The sequence below is a fragment of the Poecilia formosa genome, unplaced genomic scaffold (genome assembly GCF_000485575.1).
Source record: "Poecilia formosa unplaced genomic scaffold, Poecilia_formosa-5.1.2 Scaffold141, whole genome shotgun sequence".
Classification (NCBI taxonomy): Eukaryota; Metazoa; Chordata; class Actinopteri; order Cyprinodontiformes; family Poeciliidae; genus Poecilia; species Poecilia formosa.
Window position 1 is genome coordinate 428476 of NW_006800080.1, and position 19760 is coordinate 448235.

The following is a 19760-nucleotide window of genomic DNA, read 5'->3' on the forward strand; positions in this document are numbered from 1 at the left end:
GGTGGACTTCTCTAGAGGCCCCTACCGCTGGGCTTAGCATGTTTTCTGGGGGAGACCCTGGATAGACTGTGGTCATAAACGTTATCACTGATGTTATCGGCAACAAGATTTGGGTAAACTGTGGTGTTTTAATCATTGTCAGCTAAGGGGTCCAAAGTGTTCCAAGAAAAGATTCCAAACATAATTAAACCACCACCAGCAGAAAAACACACCGACTCAAAGCAGGATGGATCAAGGCTTTTATGCTCCAATTACAGCTGAAATTGAGACTTAAGCAATCAGACGACAATTTTACGATTTAGTCCAAATTTGGTAAGCCTTTGTCAACTGCAGCATCAGTTTAAAAAAAAAGCGTATTTGTTTATACAGCTGCTACTTACTGGATATTTTATCTGCCCTGGACCATTCCACATAAACCCAAGAGATGTTAATGTATGAAAATTACAGGATGCCTGCCATCTGGAACCAATCATCATGTAGTCACTGATGTTACCTTTCTTCCCCATTCTGATGATTGGTTTGATCTGGAGCAAATCTTTATCACATCTTGATACTGAAATGCATTGCGTTGCTGCTGTATGATTGGCTAGCTATTTGTTGTAATACGCAATCAAACAGATGTGTCTTATAAAATAGTCAATGAGTGTATGTGACATTATCAATCCAACAATAACATACTTTCACAGCAGAGAGCAATTTGTGGGTGAGAAATGCTCACAGTACCAACTGATGACTGTTCTTGGTGGAAAAAAAAATCTTTCTACATTAAAATAATTTTCTAGGCTTCTCAAAAGCAGATGAACATTTCTGGCCTCTCAGTCTTCCTCGGGCGCTGTTGTTTGACGGATGCCCAGTAAAAGCTGTACAAAGTGCATGTCATTTCTCTCACAGGGAGCCTTGGAGGAAATGCAATCACAAAGAGACTTTAAAATCTTCACTTTTTCATTTCCCAGCTCAGGATACTACCTGTTTCTGTGGTTTTTGTCCTGCTTTTTTGTACAAGGCAGTGGCTGCCTTTTTTTAGATGAAAGACACTTGTTTGGCTGTCTTCAAAGAGTCATAGAACTCTAAAAGTCACTTGTACTGCAGTGCTGTTCAGTCTTCATTTTATATCCAGTATGGAAGTGATGATCAAAAGGGTCTGTGTGGAGGGAGAAGCTAAAAGATGTCTGGTTTTGTAGTAAACAACAAATACCAAATCCCAGACCCACATGAGGCTCACATTAAAGAACTGTCCTTCATCCAAAGTCAGACATGAACTTGAATATAAATTTAGTATAGAAGCGTGGGAGCTGATTTTGGTGGTTTGTTTTTAAATGAATATAGTACAAATTACATTTAAATCATTCAAGCCATACACGTTTCCAAATTCTATGTCATGGCCCATTTAGGAGTAAAATGTAAATGCATTAAGAGAGTCTTTGAATTAAGACTCGTAGCCCACTCCATGCCTTCATGCAGGATGGAGCATGCCCATATGGGGAATTATCTTCAAGCAGAGAGAGATTCAACATAAATTTATGACATAGTTTCTTCACATCTGAAATAAGGCTGTACCAGAGTTTGTATGGCTGCTCTGAGCAAATTACATTTTTTAATGAAAGCCCTGTTAATAATTCACAATCATAACCTAGGGAAAGATTAGGGGCCGTGTGCCACGGGTGAGGGGAGGGATTCGTTGGGACCCTTGCATATCCCACTGTGAGCCTCTGGATGCCATGCTGCATTTTTAATACCGGAGTCACTCTGTGCTGGGACAAAGGCAATGACTCGTCCCCAGCAGATCATAGGGAAACATACATCAAAAGTCATCCAAGGGTATTTTTAAAACCAATAATGGGGTAAATAACTCTGTTAGTCTGCCACAGGCAAACAGCACTTAGTCTTTTGGAAAAAACCATTGAGACGTAGTTTGAGCCAAAGCTGTTTGGAGTGAGATAGGGAAACAATGTAAAGTAATAGAATTAGCGTGCGACCAAAGTGAGGAATAATCACATTTGTGCTTGTTTGCACAGACGCACAAATTCTCCACTCAGACAGCAAATACGCTGGCGTTAAGGATTAGGGCTGCAAGACACAGATATGTTTTCATTTTTGACAAGAATGCTCTCCCTTTTGAGATTAATTTTATATTTTCCTTTGCTGTTTTTGTTGTTCTTTATTCTCCTCTCTCTCCCCTTCCTCAAGAGCTCTATATCTTTGTTTACCTTGGAGGACATTGTGTTGTCATTATCATCATCTGTTCTGTATTAAATAGTATTTAACGTAATGTAGGACAAAATCTTCAAGACTTCCTTTCGGCGAAAAATGATCAAGACGTTAACCCTTAATGTTTTTTTGTTATCCTTCATTAAGTTCAGGAAATCTTTTTATCACATGTTCATGCTGTTAGAAGTGTGACATAGGCCAATACTTTGGCAAAAAATAATTGTAATATAATAACATATTGATTTGATGAATTACACCATTGCTATCAGAGATCTTATGTTTTATAAAAGCATTGCCCATGAATAGTTCATAGAATAAGAACTGCACTTGACATGTCTGCTATGTAGTCAAATATATATGCTGACTACTGGCGATGTATCTTAATTTAAAACCTGTGTAGCTAAAACAGTGTTGCACTAGTGTAGCTGTGTGTTTTTACAATTATGCAGGTTTAGCCTTTACGTTTTCTATTACTATTATTATTTTGGTGCTTAGTGATGAATCTGGGTGTTGTGCATTTGGCATTGTCCTTGAGTCCAGTGTTTTTAAAAAGCAATGACTAACAGACACCCCTCAAATAGTCATGACTGCACGTTTGCCATTAAATAGCCTGGTAAAATCCAGCTCCTTGTCCTGCGCTATTTGCTACGTACATATTGCATGGGCTCTCGGCTGTTGAGAAATGATTGCTGCCTGGTGGCAGGGACTTTGTTGAAGTTTTAAATTTTACCCAATCGCTAACATTCGCCCGTGACATATGTAATGTCCCAAACCGATGTTAAGAAGCATACTGGAAATTGTCTGCGCTGTAAACAACCGTTTTTCACTACAAAGAGAGAAATGCTGATCCAAATGAGGTGGCTATTAATGTTAATTCAAAATCTGGAAGTGCGTCCAACACGGACAGAATGGCTTTGTTCACTTCCTCCCCAGCCATTTGCTAAAACTACAGGCAGACTACAATTCTAAAACAGCGCATTAAAAAAAGCAACATCATTGTTCACAACTTCTCCTTCTGTTCACTAATTGGCCCCATCAAATATCTACTGGAGACAATCCAAGTCAGAAGGGAGAAACCCAGTCTTTGCTGTTGGAGAGATTTTTTTTTTTTTTTTTAACAGCAGAATTGTACAGGAAGACAATGGCCAGCAGCTAACAATAGTGACCTCACTATTACCAACTCCACCCCTTTCTTGATATATTTGCCAGAATATATATACATACACACACACACACACACGCACACACACACACACACACACACAAACAAAATATTTGGCTGTTTTACCTGAGTGTGTTGTTTAGGGTTAACCCTAAACCTAACCCTAACCCTAGAGGACAAGTATGGTGGCTATGGTGGCTAGACCATCCCATCTTGCCTCATCTTAGTTCTTTGTTCTTTACAAGGAGATATCCACTCAGTTGTCATTAGATGAGCCCTTCTCTTGTAACATTATAGCTTTGGAAGAGGCTTCAATAAACCGGCATAGCTTTTAGGGCTCTCTTGCTCTTGCCACTCTAATCCAATCTCTGATGTGGAGTCTGTTCATCATCGTGCACCGCAGGCATTCTTTGTGTCGCTGTGCTCTAGGTTGCGCAGGAAGTAATAGATGGCCTTGCCCTTGGTTCACCTCAGGGTCTTCTGATTCCTCTTCAGCTGTTTGTCTTGAGGTCATCCCAAGTGGGTCAGAACGGTGGTATTTTGATTTGATTTAATCAGGTTTAAAAGGTTAGAGGGGCGCAGAGTTTAAAGGCGTTTACCCTTCCCTGGGCTGCGAGCAAGTCCTCTGCCATTTAGCATTGGGCAGCGGCCAAAGGAAAAGTGCAAAACTGAAATGACTTTTGTGCTCCTTTGTGATTTGCACTAATGTCCCCTTGGGATTGAGCAATGACCACTGCGAGGTCCCCCAGGATGCCAGCCAGAATGAAAGTCCTGCCAACAGATTTGAAAGGATTGCAAATCATTTAAACTCCCCAATGTGCATTAGCATTTTTATTTTCATTGCCAAGGCCGGCCTCCACAATATTAAATTGCACTTGATAAAATAAAATCAGTGAGTGCAAAAAGAGCTTTTCAACCTCAAAAAGAGTGAAGTGAATATTGAAGTGGTGACCAAAATAATTAATTATACAGTGATGCAATTTGTTTACTCGGGTCTCTGACATCCACTTGAACAACTCAACTGATAAAGAAAGAGCCTCTGATGACAGCAGAAGACTTTTTGAGGTATGCTGAGGCAGAGACCTGTGGCAGTGAAAAAGAAAGTATGGATTGCCGTTAGTTGATCCTGCCTGTGACACCAAATTATTACTATGCCATAAAATAGGCAGTGTATTAAAGCAGGCAGAGTGAATCCCACCTTTAGTATACAAACAAAACTCATCACAAGCGCTGGGTTGAAATCAATTCCGCTACATTCTTACATTAGGATACATTAAAAATTAAGATCAATACAATTCTTTATTTAGAGCATGTTATTGAATCTACTTTTAAAAGTCCTCTCTCCCTGCTCACACACCCCGGGGTTTCTCATCTGTTATTGTGCTCTGACAGATTGCTAGTTGGTAATGCAAGGGAGGGCATACGATGTATGCATGCACAGCTCTTTCTTTATGTTGCTTCTGTTAGATGAAGCCTTGCTTAGTAAAAGTGCATAATGACACAAAGGAGGAACAACATTTCCCTCATCCATGTCAAGGAGTCTGAGTCACGGAGTGTTTACGACTGGTTTAAAACAACAAAAAGACAATTATAATATGGCCTGGTGCCAGTCATTGCAGATGTAAAAGAGTTTTGTTGAAAGGGTGGGAGGGTGGGGGCAGGGGGTGAAGTTTCTGGCTGCAATGGACTTGTGAATGGATCTCTTCTTTTTTTTCAAAACTGCTTAGGTCTTTTAGTGGGACAAGCAGGTGGCTCAAAGCCCCCTTCTTGGCATGTGGGAAAAAAACTGAACAAAAAAAAGTGCCAGTTATAGACATTATTCTTTCTCAAAGCAAGCATCCCCCTCCCCCCGCACGGCCCACCCTTGGCAGATTTCAAAAGTTTGGCACGGATCAAGGGTAAGTTTGTGCTGCTATTGTGTCAGATGTGCTTTGCTGAATAAAACATCTTTTGGTATCGGTGCCAGATCAAATAGCCTTTTAAAAAAGCTTTGGCTCTCATCATTGGTGTCTGGCACCACAGAGGGAACAGTTTTCTCTTTCTGAACCCCGCCGTCCAGCCGTGCTTCGCAGAATTAGGATGTGAAAATAGATGCACAAAAGTGAGGAGTAAACGCGGGTGACTGTTTCACACAAGGATGCTTAACAACTGCTCACGCGAGTGGTCTTTATTATATTTGAGACAGGAAGCATACATCAGCCTCCAGATTTGCTTACAAATGGAAATGCTTCACACATTATCTGCTGGGAGTATTTAACGCTCACTGTTGTGGTAATGACAGGCAGGGACACATCGGCATTCACTAACAGGTGAGGGGCTTCTGCCATCTTATATGCTGCTTGTACACATTATAAGGCTTATTTGCATTTATATTACGATTCAAGGTTTGCAGCAGTAATTGTGAGAGCTTAGCGAACGTGCACGGATGCCACACATCCACACACATACGCAGTCAGTGTGCATGTGTTAAAAATCTTCAGCATGAAAACACAGAGTGAGAGAAGCCACAGTAAACAAGATGGGGAAGCGAATGAGCAAGAGGATAGAAGTTCGTCCAAGTGTAATATTGGGCTGTCCAAGAAACTTCCTTACAAACACCAGGAAGTTGTTATCTGATCGGCCACCCAATTCCTTCGGTGCCACCTGCACCGAAGCACCACATGCATCTTAGGGCTTTTCGCTATCATGTCGATGGATTGCTTGGCTGGTTCTCAAACAAATGTTTAGAGCACCAGTCGAGTAAACGGCTCTACAGAGGTAGGATTATTGAGCTGTTCCTCGCTCGCTTGTGATCTGCACAGATCCCACACCATCCATGAACAAATTGAACAAAAGGGCGGTAGGAGAGACCATAAATGTTGTTCATTCCTAGAAAAGTCTGCTTGGGTACGTGTAGAATGCTGTTACATTTGTAGGAGGCACAAAAGTGTCTGCTTTAAAAATAAGGACGCAACCAAGAACGCTCTGTTTTACCACACATTATACATAACTGACACGCAGTCAAATTAAAACTTATGTCATTAGCATTCACATGTTCCATGCTCACTTAGCTTTCAAGGAATAAATGTGAATTTTTTCCAGTTTTATCACATTCAGGGGAAGACATGACAGCTAAATTTACATTGGGAAACTATTAGTTATGCTGACAAAATGGAGCTAATGGGTTAACCGCACACCTGAATCACACTTTTAAATACCTCACAGTCGATTTATACTTGGCTCTCCTGCTTACACGGTTTCTCACATTCACTATACCCCGCCCTCCTCCATTTCTCTGGCTTCATCGCTTGTGCCTAACTGCTTAATTCCTCATCCTTCATCCACTAATCCCACTTCGTATCTCGACCTGCATCCTTCATTCCTCCTTTCCTACCACACACATTACTCAGATCCTCAATCTCTCATTTTTCTGCACATCATCCCTGATTCTTCATTCCTCGTTTTGCACTTGCATGCCTTTTTCATCCAAAACTTCTCATTCCCTCTACATGAATCCTTCATTCCCTACTGACTTCATTCCCTATCCCTACCTCCCTCATCTTCAACCCTACTTCCAAAATCATCATCCCTCTTCCCAAATTTCCTTCTTTATTCATCTCAGGCTAATTCATCCTTTATTCTTCAACCCTCCCAACTTAATCCCCCATTTCTTACCCTTTATCTTTTGTCCATTCACCCCTTATCTGTTATCATTCATTCCACACTGCTATCTTTCTCACCCCTACCTTCTCCAGCCCTTCCCTATACCCCCGTCATATTTTACCCCCCTTATCTCCTAATCATGCATTACCAATGAACCCTAACTTCTACGTCTGTCATCTTATTATCATCAATGTTACCCCCAACACTGCCTGTCCCTTCTTTCTTAATATGTATCCTTCATCGCTACCTCCTAATCCTTCTCAATCTCTTGCTACATTGAGTTATTATTAGGTAATAACTAAATGTCATTTGAGGTAGTCTTGACAGGTGAGAGATTAGTGATGAATCCACCAAACTTCGCCAATTTTCCTTGACAATGTCCAACAAGCTCCTCAAAACAACCTTTAAAAAGGCTTTAAAGTGGAGTAGCTCATGTGACAGCATGAGCATGTTCAGTTCCTCCTTTAAATCTGTATAAATATAAAATGATATAAAAATTAGAATGTTTTAGTCACACATTAATCCCCCTAACCTTCATTAAAATTTCGAAAATGTATGTTTTGAACTGTTTTGTTGATACTAATAAACACACCTAAAAGGATTTACATCAAAATATTTCCAAATTAGACAGCATAAGAACGCTTTAGTCTTGTTTTAGAGTGAAAACCTTGTTCTGTTTTTATATATATATATTATTATTATCACCAGTCCTATTTACGTATTTCAGATTACAACCTCATAACCTCATGTTCTTATTTTTCTTGTCTGTTTTGATGACAGATGTTGAGTCATGGGTGAACCTCATGCCAGTAAACAACAACTACTGTATTAAAAAAATAGGATTTATGGATTTTCTTTATTTAGATACTATGTTCTGAGGGCTTTTTGCATCTTAAATACTTCTATACAGCACACCTGATGAAAATGGGGACTGTTGAAGGATATGGTAGTGCTGAATATGAGGCAAAAATTAACATTTCAGTTAAATATTTTGACAAAAGACTTACTAATGTGCCAGCAGGGATTATGACAGGAGGAACAAACTCCTTGTTGTGGAAATGTCTGAAGTTGCTTTGTGTTAATGTTTGAAGCACCTGTTTTCCACAGGCAATCACAAATGCTAGAAGCAAGATATAAGAAAAAAAGAAAAAAAAAGAAATTAACCACAGCTGAGAAGGTGCTGGATATTAGATAGGAGAAAAAGCGTGTTTAAAACCATCAATGTCTTTCTTCTGACCTAGCTGATCCAGTATTTTGAAAAATAACACACTGTGATCCACCACTATCCTCCTAACAACACCTCCCTCTCCCCAAACCCACCCCGTAGCCGAACAAACACAGCCCTGTGGAAGCCCTGTGGACAAAAACAGTGTTTTGTTTCCTGTGTGTTAAACTGCAATTTAGAAACCAGTAATCCTTGCCATAATCTTTCACCAAATCCTGACAGGGGTTAGAGAGGGCTTCCACACACTTTTTTTTTTATGTTTTATTTTTATATGTAACAGCTGAGCTCGCCTCAGAAAAGAGACCAACTTTTTCAACCAGTTTGCAGATAAAATCTCAGAAGGAAAGAGATTTGACAGCAAATAGCGGAGAGAAGAGGTGCAGCTGCTACCCTCGCCTTCACAGGTGACCCAGTGATCACAACGGCATCTGGTTGAATTACTTAACACTGCCGCCCAACAGACATGTAATCCGGGATAATGCCCTTTTGCTGAGTGCTCCAATCTGGGTAAATTCATCCCTGAGGAATGAGATCCAGCAGCGGAGTCTCAGGGAGGGAAAAAGAGAGAGGGAGATGAGAAGAGGGCTTTGGTTTGATTGGTCGGTATTAAAGACAACTGCTGGCCTGAAAAGAGGGTCTTCAAGATAGATAATGAAACATAAGAGTAAACAGCTTGATTTTGTTGACTGACTGAATAACAAGAAGCAGTTTTCCTGGAAGAGTTCAAGTTAATCATTTTTTTTTTCTTTTCCTCGTTGACCTGAATCCTGACAGACCAGAATTGAGGCTTTCATCCACACTGCTGTTAGTGGATAAACCCATATATTGCTCAAGCTGAACCCAGTCAGCGCAGTGTTATATGATCCCTCCATTTACTCTATGACCAGTATATTCTTTCAAAAGTTTTATCTGCCATCGAACAGAGCAGTCTTTTTGATTCCTTTTTCCAGAGTCGTCTAAATGCAATTGATTTTCCTTTGAAACTGCATCCCTTTGAATGTCACCCGGCTCCTGACAAACATTGGGACTTACAAGTTCCAGCTGTCCAACGGCAGCCTCTAAGATTATTTATTCATATGTTTACTTATTACCATAAATATCCAACAGGGCTCAGAGGGATTACAGTGGGCTTAATCTATCGTGGCACAGAAATGAGCAGGGGTCACAGCGACTGAGGTGATTTAAGCTGGCTAGCCTTGATGGGACATGCAGCACAAACAAGAAAACAAACTACATGCCACTGGGCTCCATCATGAGCTGATGACATCATGTGTCACTCACTGCGTGGCTGTGGTGCAAATTGGGAAAGTCATAGTATTAAGGCAAGGATGTGTTTTTATACGTCCTATGGTGCATGATAACTGTTTTGAATCCCAATACTCTTTTCTAAAGCAAAGCATTTTAACATCATTTTCTGGCTCTTGCCTCTTAAGGCCAAGGCGATTGGAAAGGCAACAAAATGTATCCAAGTTTTAACAATCCAACATAAACATGGAAGGTAACGTGGATCCCTTACTTGTTAATATTTTTAAAACTCCCCATCCATCTTGCATCCTTCCCTGAAACTGGGGAATTTTATCTTCTTTTCCTGGTCCAAATCAGGGACTGGTCAGTCAGAAACTAAAAATCTGTTTTGTTTTGTTTTTTCCTTTTTTTTTCTTTTTCTGATCAGTGAATGCACCACACATATGTGCTACAGGATCACACTGACAACAAAGGTCTTTTAATGTGGAAGTTGAGGGAAGAACCCTCAAAGTTTGTACTTTCAGTGTCAGTGAAGAGTTAAAAAACGTCAATGAAAGTGTAAAAATTATTTGAAACTTCTAGAAAGAATACTGGGACTGTCCTTTTAGATTGACATAAAGCAAAGTGTGCTGTTAGCTCACATTGCTAAATATACTAGCTGTACTAATCTCATGGAAGAAAAGTTAAAATGTTGAGCGATAGTAAATTTCGACGTTCTCAGTTATGCCAAAAATAATCTATCTTGTAAAAAGAGAAAAATGTTGGCAGGTCAAGGCTTCACAAAATTTAGAAACTTCAGAAACTGGCTCAAAAATCTGTGTGCACTTTGTTCTTTAAAACAAAGAAAAAATATAAAACTTGGACTAGAAATAAGAGTACATGGTAGTTTTTTTCTTTTTTTTTTTAAGAATGTTTTTTTTTTTTCTTCCCATCAATAAAAATCCACATCCAAACACGACATTGGAAAGACATTTAATTATTCCTCGGTCGAGAAATATGTATCAAAGCTTGCTGAGGAAAAGCGGATTTAGAGTCGTCAGACAGCACTTAATAGACAGCAGTAAATGAAATAAGGGCTTTTGGGGGGGGGGATTCTACGACACGCTTTTCAGGACTAAGAATCAGCTTAGCTTGGCCGGGTGGCAAAGTCAGGGGTTCGTTCTGACAAGAGATGGATGAGGGGGTGAGAGATAATGAAGGTGGTGGAGGAGGACAAGAAGGGACAGGCGATCTTTAAGAAGATTGAGTTTTCATTCCTGTGCAGCCACTCTGCCCCTAGTGGGCACAGCTTCTGTTTAAGTCTGCCTGACTAAATGATAAGCCAAGGAAAGCTGTGTGTTCTGTCATTAAAAAAGCGGATTCAAAGCACTTAATGTGACAACATGAAACTTTTTTCTGTCAATTTCCTTCTAATTCACAAACACATAGAGCAGGAGTTCTTCTGAGCCTTTTCCTACTACACAGGTACTACACAGGTATAATGCTCTCCTATAACCCCCCCCAATTCACCCACCAAAACAAGGCACTCAATCCCTGTCTTGGCAAATAAATAAAAAAATTCTGGGGAAAAAAAAAACAGTCAAAGGAAAAAAGTGTAAAACGGGGAATGGAATAAAGAGCAAATAGCAAAGAAGTGATCCTCCGCAAGGTGAGGAGAGAAATCACGACACCGAGAGCCACGTTAAGAATCTGAGATGTTGCAAAGATTGGAAGATGGGATGGAGGTGGTGGTGAGAGTAGGTGGATGCTGTAGTGAACAAGTTTGGCCTGAGGTGAATGTGTTCCTTGAGACCCATCTCCATGATCCTCCCGACTGGTGCTGTGTCATCTGTCACAGGCTGGAGAGGTGACAGCACAGAGGGAAGGTGCCCTAGATGTGCTAACAGCACACGCTCGGTCTGGGGAGCAGATCGAACACCTTTCCCTGTCCTTATTCTCTCCCTTCGACATGTTCATTTTGGGCCATTTATTTCTCAAAGTTACGGGAGGAAAAAAAACAACAAAAAAAACAGCATTGTTCTTCTCCATATAGACTGAATCCTCTCTCAGGTTCTGTTTAGATTCCACACATTTTTCATGTCAAAATTCAAAACTTTGTATCTTAATTTGCCAGAGTTCAAAGTGCATGGAAAGTATGGATGAGACTGGATGAATTTAAGGCTTTAAGCATAAATCATGAAAGTCATGACAAAAAGGAAGAAGGAGGGAGGGAGGGAGGGAGGGAGGGAGGGAGGGAAGGAGGGAAGGAAGGAAGGAAGGAAGGAAGGAAGGAAGGAAGGAAGGAAACATTAATGGCCATATGGATTTAGACAATGAGATGGGAAACACTCTTTTACTCTGTTTTTGTTTATCATACTGATCCAGCCAGGGAAAACAAATCAATTTCCACGTATTTCCAGACTTTTTCTGTCTGAATAAGAACCCCCCTGTCTCCTACTCAGTCCCTCATTTTCACACTCTTCGTGGCTGTCTCACAGGACAGCTGCGTATAAGTAAGTATATGACTGCTTGGACGACAACTCTCTCTTTCCCCCTGTTCATAAAAACAAGATTGTTTCTTTTCCCCCCGCAGCTTTCTGCTGACACCGGCTCGACACATAAACAGAGCCGTAATTTGTACAACAGAAAGCTTTGGGGAAGCACTTCTCCTTCTCCCTGGAGGCATGCAAAGAGACGGTTGGTTGTTATATCTTGTTTACCTGGTGGGGGAAGTGATATTTTATATTATGGTAATAACTGACTTTGCTGAAATGCGCCGCAATCCCATTTCAGTCCAGTTGCAGCAGTTATCCCATTCCAGTGAAATGAGATACGGTGTTAGTTGTTCCCAGGACTGGGACTAAACCTGTGATAATATGTGCATGAAATTGTGATGTATAAAGCTTAATAAACTAAGGCAAAATGCGCTTACATAAGTAAATAAAAGCATCAGCTTCTGAAGTCCATTACAACTATAAATGAGCACACGCTTTCTCTCGACTGTATAAAGCAGCAGCAGCAGCAGCAAATTTAGAAGACGCATAATAGAGTGGGAAAAAGGAAACCAATGACTGATGATGTATTTTTGTGACACAGTAAGTGCAGATGGTGCAGGAAGAGTTGATGGTGAATTCAGGGGGACCAGAAAGCAGCAAAGGAAAAACACAAACGCAGCTTTTGAGGTGCAGAGTGTGATGTTCTGTAACTGTCCTGCAACACTAACTAACTCTGGCCAACCTCACACTGTCTCGATACGAGGAATCCAAAGCTGTTCATTTAAAAAGCGATGCTGAGCAATGCTTAGAAACTCCAGCACCCTCCTGGCCCCCCCGTCAGTTTCAAATTGATGAATGATTTCCAAACCGTTTCTACATAAAACTTCAGTCAGCGGAAAACATACTCTGAGTAAATTGGTTGTGTTTTATAAGCAATGTTCTGTGTTACAGACGATAAATCAAGACGCGGAACAGCTGAAGTCAGCGACGGAGCAAATGATTTGTTTACCGAGTGTTATGTGTTGCCGCTGTTTTAGCAGCGTGCACCCGACTGAGTCGAAGGCTGCCGCGAAAAACGTCAACAAAGTCACTGCAGATTGAAGCAGAAAGGAATTTAGCCTGCTTTCAGTGATTCCTCCGGATCAAAGGTTACATCTCTGTCTGGAAAAATCAACATTCCTTCAGACCAAGCGGGGCCGAGCTCGACAAAGTGGTTTTGTCATTGACCCTGACCCCAGAGAAGTGCAAACCGGAGCCAGCTTGCTGCGTGTCGGTGTGTTGCCGCGAAGTGACAAACACGCCGCTGCCTAACTCAGCCGTCCGCGCATCGCAGGTGGAGAGTTTGACTGTACTTTGGTCCTTTTATTCTTTTTAATTTCCCCTTAAGGCAACCACCTGGTGGCAATCAGGGAATACAACTAATCCATCCTCACTCTATGGACCAAAAGACTGTCCAAGAACAAAAACAACAACAGACACTGTCCGAAAGGCTCGAGCTGCCAAGCTCTAACCTCTGATGCTCTGTTAACTTTTTCAGGCTCCATTCTTTAAACCAGACCCCCCCGTAGCAGGATTCAACGGGGAGGGGTCTGTCAGCTCAAAACAAAGTGACGGAGGAGTGAACGCTTGACTGAACCCGACTGGGGTTAAAGGGCTTCTTTCTGTGTGTGTGTTTGTGTGGGAGTGTGTGACAGGAATAATAAAGCCACATAGGAAGTATTTAGCCTTTCAGTGTCTGAAAGCGACACAAACCCCACATGTACAAAGTGGCACCTCCATACCACAGGATCCACACAGACATTTTCCCTCCTGATTCCCTCCTCTCCTGTTCGCATCAGACATCAAAGTGCACATGGCAGTACTGTGCAGAAATCCGGTCAAGAGAAACACAGAAGGCAACAAGAAGCTCACACGTCACAGCAAGGGATGAAGTCAGAGGACAAGGCTCTCAGCCAGAGAGTCACACAGCCATCGCAAGCAAGGAAGATGACATAAAATTAGCAAGTTTATCTGGGGGAAACTTACTATGTCCGGAGATCCATAGGAGCAGGAGCACCCAGGAGATCATGGCAGGGGAGATTGGAGAGGTCAAAACCTACGGGAAACAGTAGGCGAGTGTGAAATTGGAGTTGGCAGGCACAAAGAAATTGACAAGATGAGACAGTGCTCCTGTGCGCTTCTGGACGATACTACAGTCCCTCAGTGGCGTCTCCTCTTTTTTTTTTTTTTTTTTTTACCAGAGGAACGCTGTTTTCTGTCCTTCTCTTCTTCCGCGTACTCTTCCTCTTCTCCTTCTCCCTGAACGGCTCTTTGCTGTGTGTTTGACTCTTCAGAGTGGCTGGGTGCCCCGATCCGCCTCACGCTCTCTCCTCTGCTGATGTGAGCTTGTGGACTTTCTGCGTCCTCAATGCTGACTTTCAGAATACGCACGTTCACTCTTCCTCTCTCGCTCGCACTGTTTTGCGTTCCCCATCCATTCTCAGTCTCCAGCCCTCACTTGCCCCCCCCTTCCCAACCTCCTCCTCCTCCTCTTCTCTCTTTCCTCTCCCTCTCTTTCTCTCTTGCTCATCCCACTTACAGCACTCACAGCAGTCAGTGGATGGAGCTCCAGACTCCTCCCTCCATCGCTGCCTCCCTCTCTGCCTCTCAGCCTGGCTGTCTGGGTGGCAGTGGCTCAGTGAGAGACTGGGGTCCTTGCTCTGGGAACCAGAGTTTCCATGGGAGAAACGGAGAAGGAGAACCTCAATTAGAATAAGAATAGCAGTGAGACCCCTGTAGCAACAAATAACACAGACAGCAACAAAAAGGGCATTTTTCCCTCCTCCCAGTTCAGACCCTGGCTTTATGAGGGGTTTCTATAGACAGAGCAGAAAATTTGGCATCCTTGTGGTTTGATAATGATCACATTAGCATTCCCAAGAAAGGCCTTTGTTAGTACATAGATTCCTATTGGGGGCAAATCAGATTCACAGGCACTTTCTCAAGGAGCCAAATAATAAATTAATGAAACGCTAAAATGCACATGCAGTCAGTAGAAACTATGTCAGGTTATGCCTTTTAAATATTTTATAAAGGGCATTTTTTTTATTTATTTGGCCATAATTTAGGTCTAGTGAAGTGCATGCATAAAAGAGAACTTCATGTTTCTTGAACTGCAAAATGCCACTCTGTACTACTGAGCAGTGGAGAAACTTGGAGATTAACACACATGGATTAATTATTGAAAGTCCAAATTAAAAGTGTGTCCCATCAGGTCTGTGTTCCTTTTAATTACTGATAATCTGTCAGAGTGATTTTTGTTGTTGTTGTTGTTGTTGTTGTTGTTGCAGCAACAAAGAAGATGGATCTTTCCACAGTGTTGTGTTTGCTTTACACGCAATCCAAAGTAACGGCATAACATAACGACAAACCAAGATGACAGAGTTGGACAGGAAAAAAAAAACAAAAAAAAAACTTCTGCATATAACTGTCACTTTGCAAAAACAAAGATTAACACACAGGAGTAACAAAATGTGTAACTCCTCATTTAGTTTTGTTGTACTTTCATATGGACCTTCCAAATTAAAACAGGAATATCATACTACATACTCATACTACTTAACATGCATGTTTATTGAACAGTAAAAAAAGACAGTATTCCTGGGGGGAGGGGGGTTCAATACAGAAAAAAAACAGATGTACAATAACAGCAGACATGATTTTTTTTAAGTGAGTAAGAATAGAGTAGATGATTGTGCAAATGCCAGCATATGTAAATACTTATTGATTTTGTTGGGAGAAGTGATGGTTGTAAAATCTGACAGCTACTGGGACGAAGGACCTGTGATAACCTTGCTGACTTGTATGGCAAGTTTAAGAACTTGAAGATTAGATTTTTTTTATACCTCTGCCTCAGCCTCAACTGTATATATACTGTAATAGCTGATTGCAATTTTTTTCATTCACATAGAGAGCTTAAAAACAGGTGGATTAATTAAAGAACAGTGTGTTTCCTAAAACGACAACTGAAAGTGGATAAGCGGCCCAGATGTGAAAATCAGTTAAGAAGAAATGTATTTATTCTCTGAATATGTTTTAAGAAAATGTATGTTTTAAAACATGTGCTGAGCCACCGAACCTTTCCTGCTGACTTGTTGACCCTAATGTGATAACTTTTTAAACTTTCTACTACAGTTTGCACATAATTTTGGATTCAAGATTCTGTTTGGATTATGCCTGTAGGACATGCTGCTTTAAATAGTCCTAAACCAGTTGAGGAAGATTCAGTGCAATGGAAGTCTGATTTATTGTTATATTTTATGAATGTACCATTAAATCTATGTGCACCTCTACCTTTCTATTACTCATGGTCGTATAGGGAAAGCTGCTAGATTTCCAACCAGTGCGTTTTCAACACAAACACCTTAGCAAATAAATATGTAAATAGTAAGCAGTAATAGTTTGACGTCCATAAAACATTACTTTGGCAACAAGAAGGTATTATCCAGAAGCTATTAGATGAAACCTGGATTTATAGCAGATGGGTTCACAAAAGGATGACGTTTCCCTCAGATTCTGCCTCAGGACTTTGCTTCGCATATTGTATCACTACATATTATTGGCAGGTACAGTAATAAAACTAGAGAAATGTTTATGAAGACCACTTTGATCAATTGCAAACATAGACTTCTAGAAGCAAAGTATTTTTTAAAAATTAGTGGTTTAATACTTTTTCTTGGTTCTAGATAAGCTTATGCTGAAATAAAGGTAAGAGTTTTGTTGTTGTTGCATTAAGCACCACCACCTAGTTACCCAAATAACCCTTTGAGTATAATAAAAAACAGAAAAACACCTGTTTCCCAGACTAAAAATATACCCTGTCATAGTAGTTAGTAATGGCCCATTTTGCATGTTGTTTTAACTGTACAATTTATCGGCTTTGTAGCTGCTTCTCAGTTCAAAGTAGCTCCACTGCTCATTACCCATATTCCCAGCACATTAGGCTGTTAATCCACAGCTACTGTAATTAGCACCATGGAAGCCAGCTCGATGTCATGTTTCTAAAACTAAGGATATTATGCTTCTTTTTTTTGTTGTTTTTTTTCCAGAGGGTAAATGAAGGATGAGGCAGAGGTGACAGAGATGAAAGAGACTGTGAATGTATTTATTCAAACGCAGACAGCAGGAACAAGTGCAGAAGCTGAAAATCATTTATCGTTTAAATATTCAGTTTATGAAGGTAGAGAGATGTTGGACGTCTATTTACTCGACCAGCCACCGGACATCATTACGAATCACGAGTAGGAAATGTAGTTTTGTTTGTGTCGGAGCTCAGACAGACAGCTGAATTAGACAATTCAGTTGTCCTTCTTATATGCATGTTTATAAGATCCTTCTTGCTGACGACTTGTTGATTTGTGTGCTAAGATTGTTATTTTCAGTCTTGACGCCTTAATGTTGCAATCTGTTTGAAGTTATTTGTGTCTAAAGCTGTGTTTGAATGCACCAAAAATCAAGCTATGCACTCATATCTGTGTTCCCCACCCTTTTGTTTTCATTTATTTCTCATACACACTCATTCTGTACAGACTCTGAGCAAGGACTGAGCATTTCTTCGAGTTTTTATGACTATTTGTTCCAAAGTAGCCTGTAAGTCTGGACCTGGAAGACAATCCCTCCAGATCAAACGTCAGACACCCTCACCCATTCTCAGATTTAACTCAGATTTCTATTCATTTATTAAAGGTACTGTAATGACCTCTAACAGTTGCATATTTTACACTGCACATTAAACACAGGATGCAAGAATTTTATACAAAACATAAGTCCTTGCAAGACAAATATCCTCATCATAAAGACTTTTTTAAAACATTTAATGTAAAACAGAATTTTTATTCTGTGCAATTATTTGTATTTGAATTTTATTTATTTATTGTTTTACTTTACTGCAAAACTTCACCTGCAGAAATTCAACAGCACAGATTAGGTCTATGGTCTATGTCTATAACTATGACTTACTTTTCCATATTTTACCAAATAACAGGTTTTTTTTTATTCGTTTACTGCGTTATGTTTTTGTCTTGTAAAAGACTTTGAGCTTCCTTGTTAAATTATTCTATACAAGTAAACTTGACATGGAAAGTTTATTTACAGATAAAAATATAATTCAGTTTCCCTGAAATTTCAAATAAGTTCAAAATTCTAATTAAATATCAACACCAATGGAAAGCAGTTGCTACCAATCAAACAGTGACGTTGTGGTTATTAAAGTGGGTGAGGGGGCTTTTCCTCCTGGAAGAAAGACGAGCTCCACTGAGTTTGGACTTAAAACGATGTAGTGCAGACCAACACCTGCACATGGAATTGGTCCCAAATCATTCTAACAACGTCTCTTGTCTGGAGCAGCTTAACACAAGGAGGGGGACATTTGGGGACAATTGTAGCTCATGTACTGGATAAGTCTCTGTGTGTCGTGGCTTTTGTGGTTATTGCGTAATGGCCAGCCCCACCTTAATCCTCTCAATTCTCATGGACCGACTATTGACTAGCTCTCCAACTAACGGGTCGGGAAAGACTCTAGATTCTGGTACATTTACTCCATAGATAGCCTAGAAGACCTTCTGTATAAGCTGGCGGCGGGAAAGACGCATCTAGCCTTTAACTGCCTCCAATCCAAAAGCTATGGCCCTTTTCAATTATTAAGCCAATCAACCGAGTAGCTCTCGCGGTTGCGTAACCTCAACAATCACTTTTGTTAACGGCAAATTTAAAGCATTTGTTACAGACCAGATAAAGTTTAGTGGCTCGACTTGAACCCCAGGGTCATTATTTATTCATCACCAAAGAAACCTACGACGCCACCATCTTCCTAGAACCATTGTACATAGATTTTACCATAATTCAGAAGCAATATTACTAATTCCTGACTCAGAATTAATTTCAATGTCCACAAATGCCAACAAAATTTAATATGTATTGTTATTAGTAGCTTAAGCAGGCTTAGGTGACAGCTTAATTCAAAATGAATCACCAATTACAACTAACAATTTTAGATATCAATCACCATCACATTATCTACCCCTTCCTTATCCTGTCACTAGATTTTCTAAGAGGCTTTGGGGAGCAGTCCAACTCATACCCAGTAGACGTAATGCCCCTTGGCAACAGAAATGTTGAAGTTCTTGGTCAGAATCTTGTCTTGACGAGACGAAATCCCCTTGAAATGGAACGAAGCAGATCTAGTCCTTTTTATCCTTTATAATATCATGATAACCAAAACTTATTACTTACTCGTATTATAATTTTAATACAAGTTTTTACAGATGTTTTCTGACACAACCACTGGTTAAACCAATATTAATTATTGGTTTAATTATAAGTTATTAATTGAAGTATTTTACTCTGGGTTTTATCCAATTACTCAAAATCTTTAGATTTTATCCGTTAAACCTTTTATGCTTTGAAATGGGAGTAATCTGAACTATTTTTCTACATATGCAGGCTGGAAGCTTCCTTCCTCTTTCTTCAGGAAAGCTACTGGAAGCTTACTTCCTTCCTTCCTTCCTCTTTCTTCAGAAAACCTGGTGGAAGCTTACTTCCTCTTTTTTCAGGAAATCTGCTAACTTAACTTTGTTAATCTCTCCCGTCATTGGCTCAACTTCCATACACATGAATGGTACAGTAATGTGAGTGGCCACTTCCTTTGGCAATGAGCAGGTGTTATCGTCTGTCTGCTGGGCAACTCTCGAGTCAGGAGTCTACCCCATGATCGTCTAGGCTGTAACATTTTTTTTTTTCTAATTTAATGCCCAATTTTCTATTAGCT

The 19760-nt window shown here is 40.4% G+C and overlaps 1 protein-coding gene across 16 annotated transcripts in view; it reads right to left on the reverse strand.

Annotated features, from left to right (window-relative positions):
* The window catches only part of kirrel3b (kirre like nephrin family adhesion molecule 3b), a 340233-nt gene that overhangs the window by 250551 nt on the left and 69922 nt on the right, over positions 1–19760 (reverse strand). For 4 of the 16 annotated variants that reach the window (XM_016676746.1, XM_016676744.1, XM_016676745.1 and 1 more), the window contains 2 exons: positions 14535–14655; positions 13982–14051 (listed from right to left, as the gene is read on the reverse strand). The exons of 11 other annotated variants lie outside the window; for them this stretch is intronic. In XM_016676746.1, coding sequence (XP_016532232.1) covers positions 13982–14024 — 43 coding nt within the window. In that variant the 5' untranslated portion in view covers positions 14025–14051; positions 14535–14655. Of the gene's footprint in view, positions 1–13981; positions 14052–14193; positions 14498–14534; positions 14656–19760 lie in introns of those variants that run through there. One more of the 16 variants, XM_016676747.1, reaches the window with a different exon arrangement.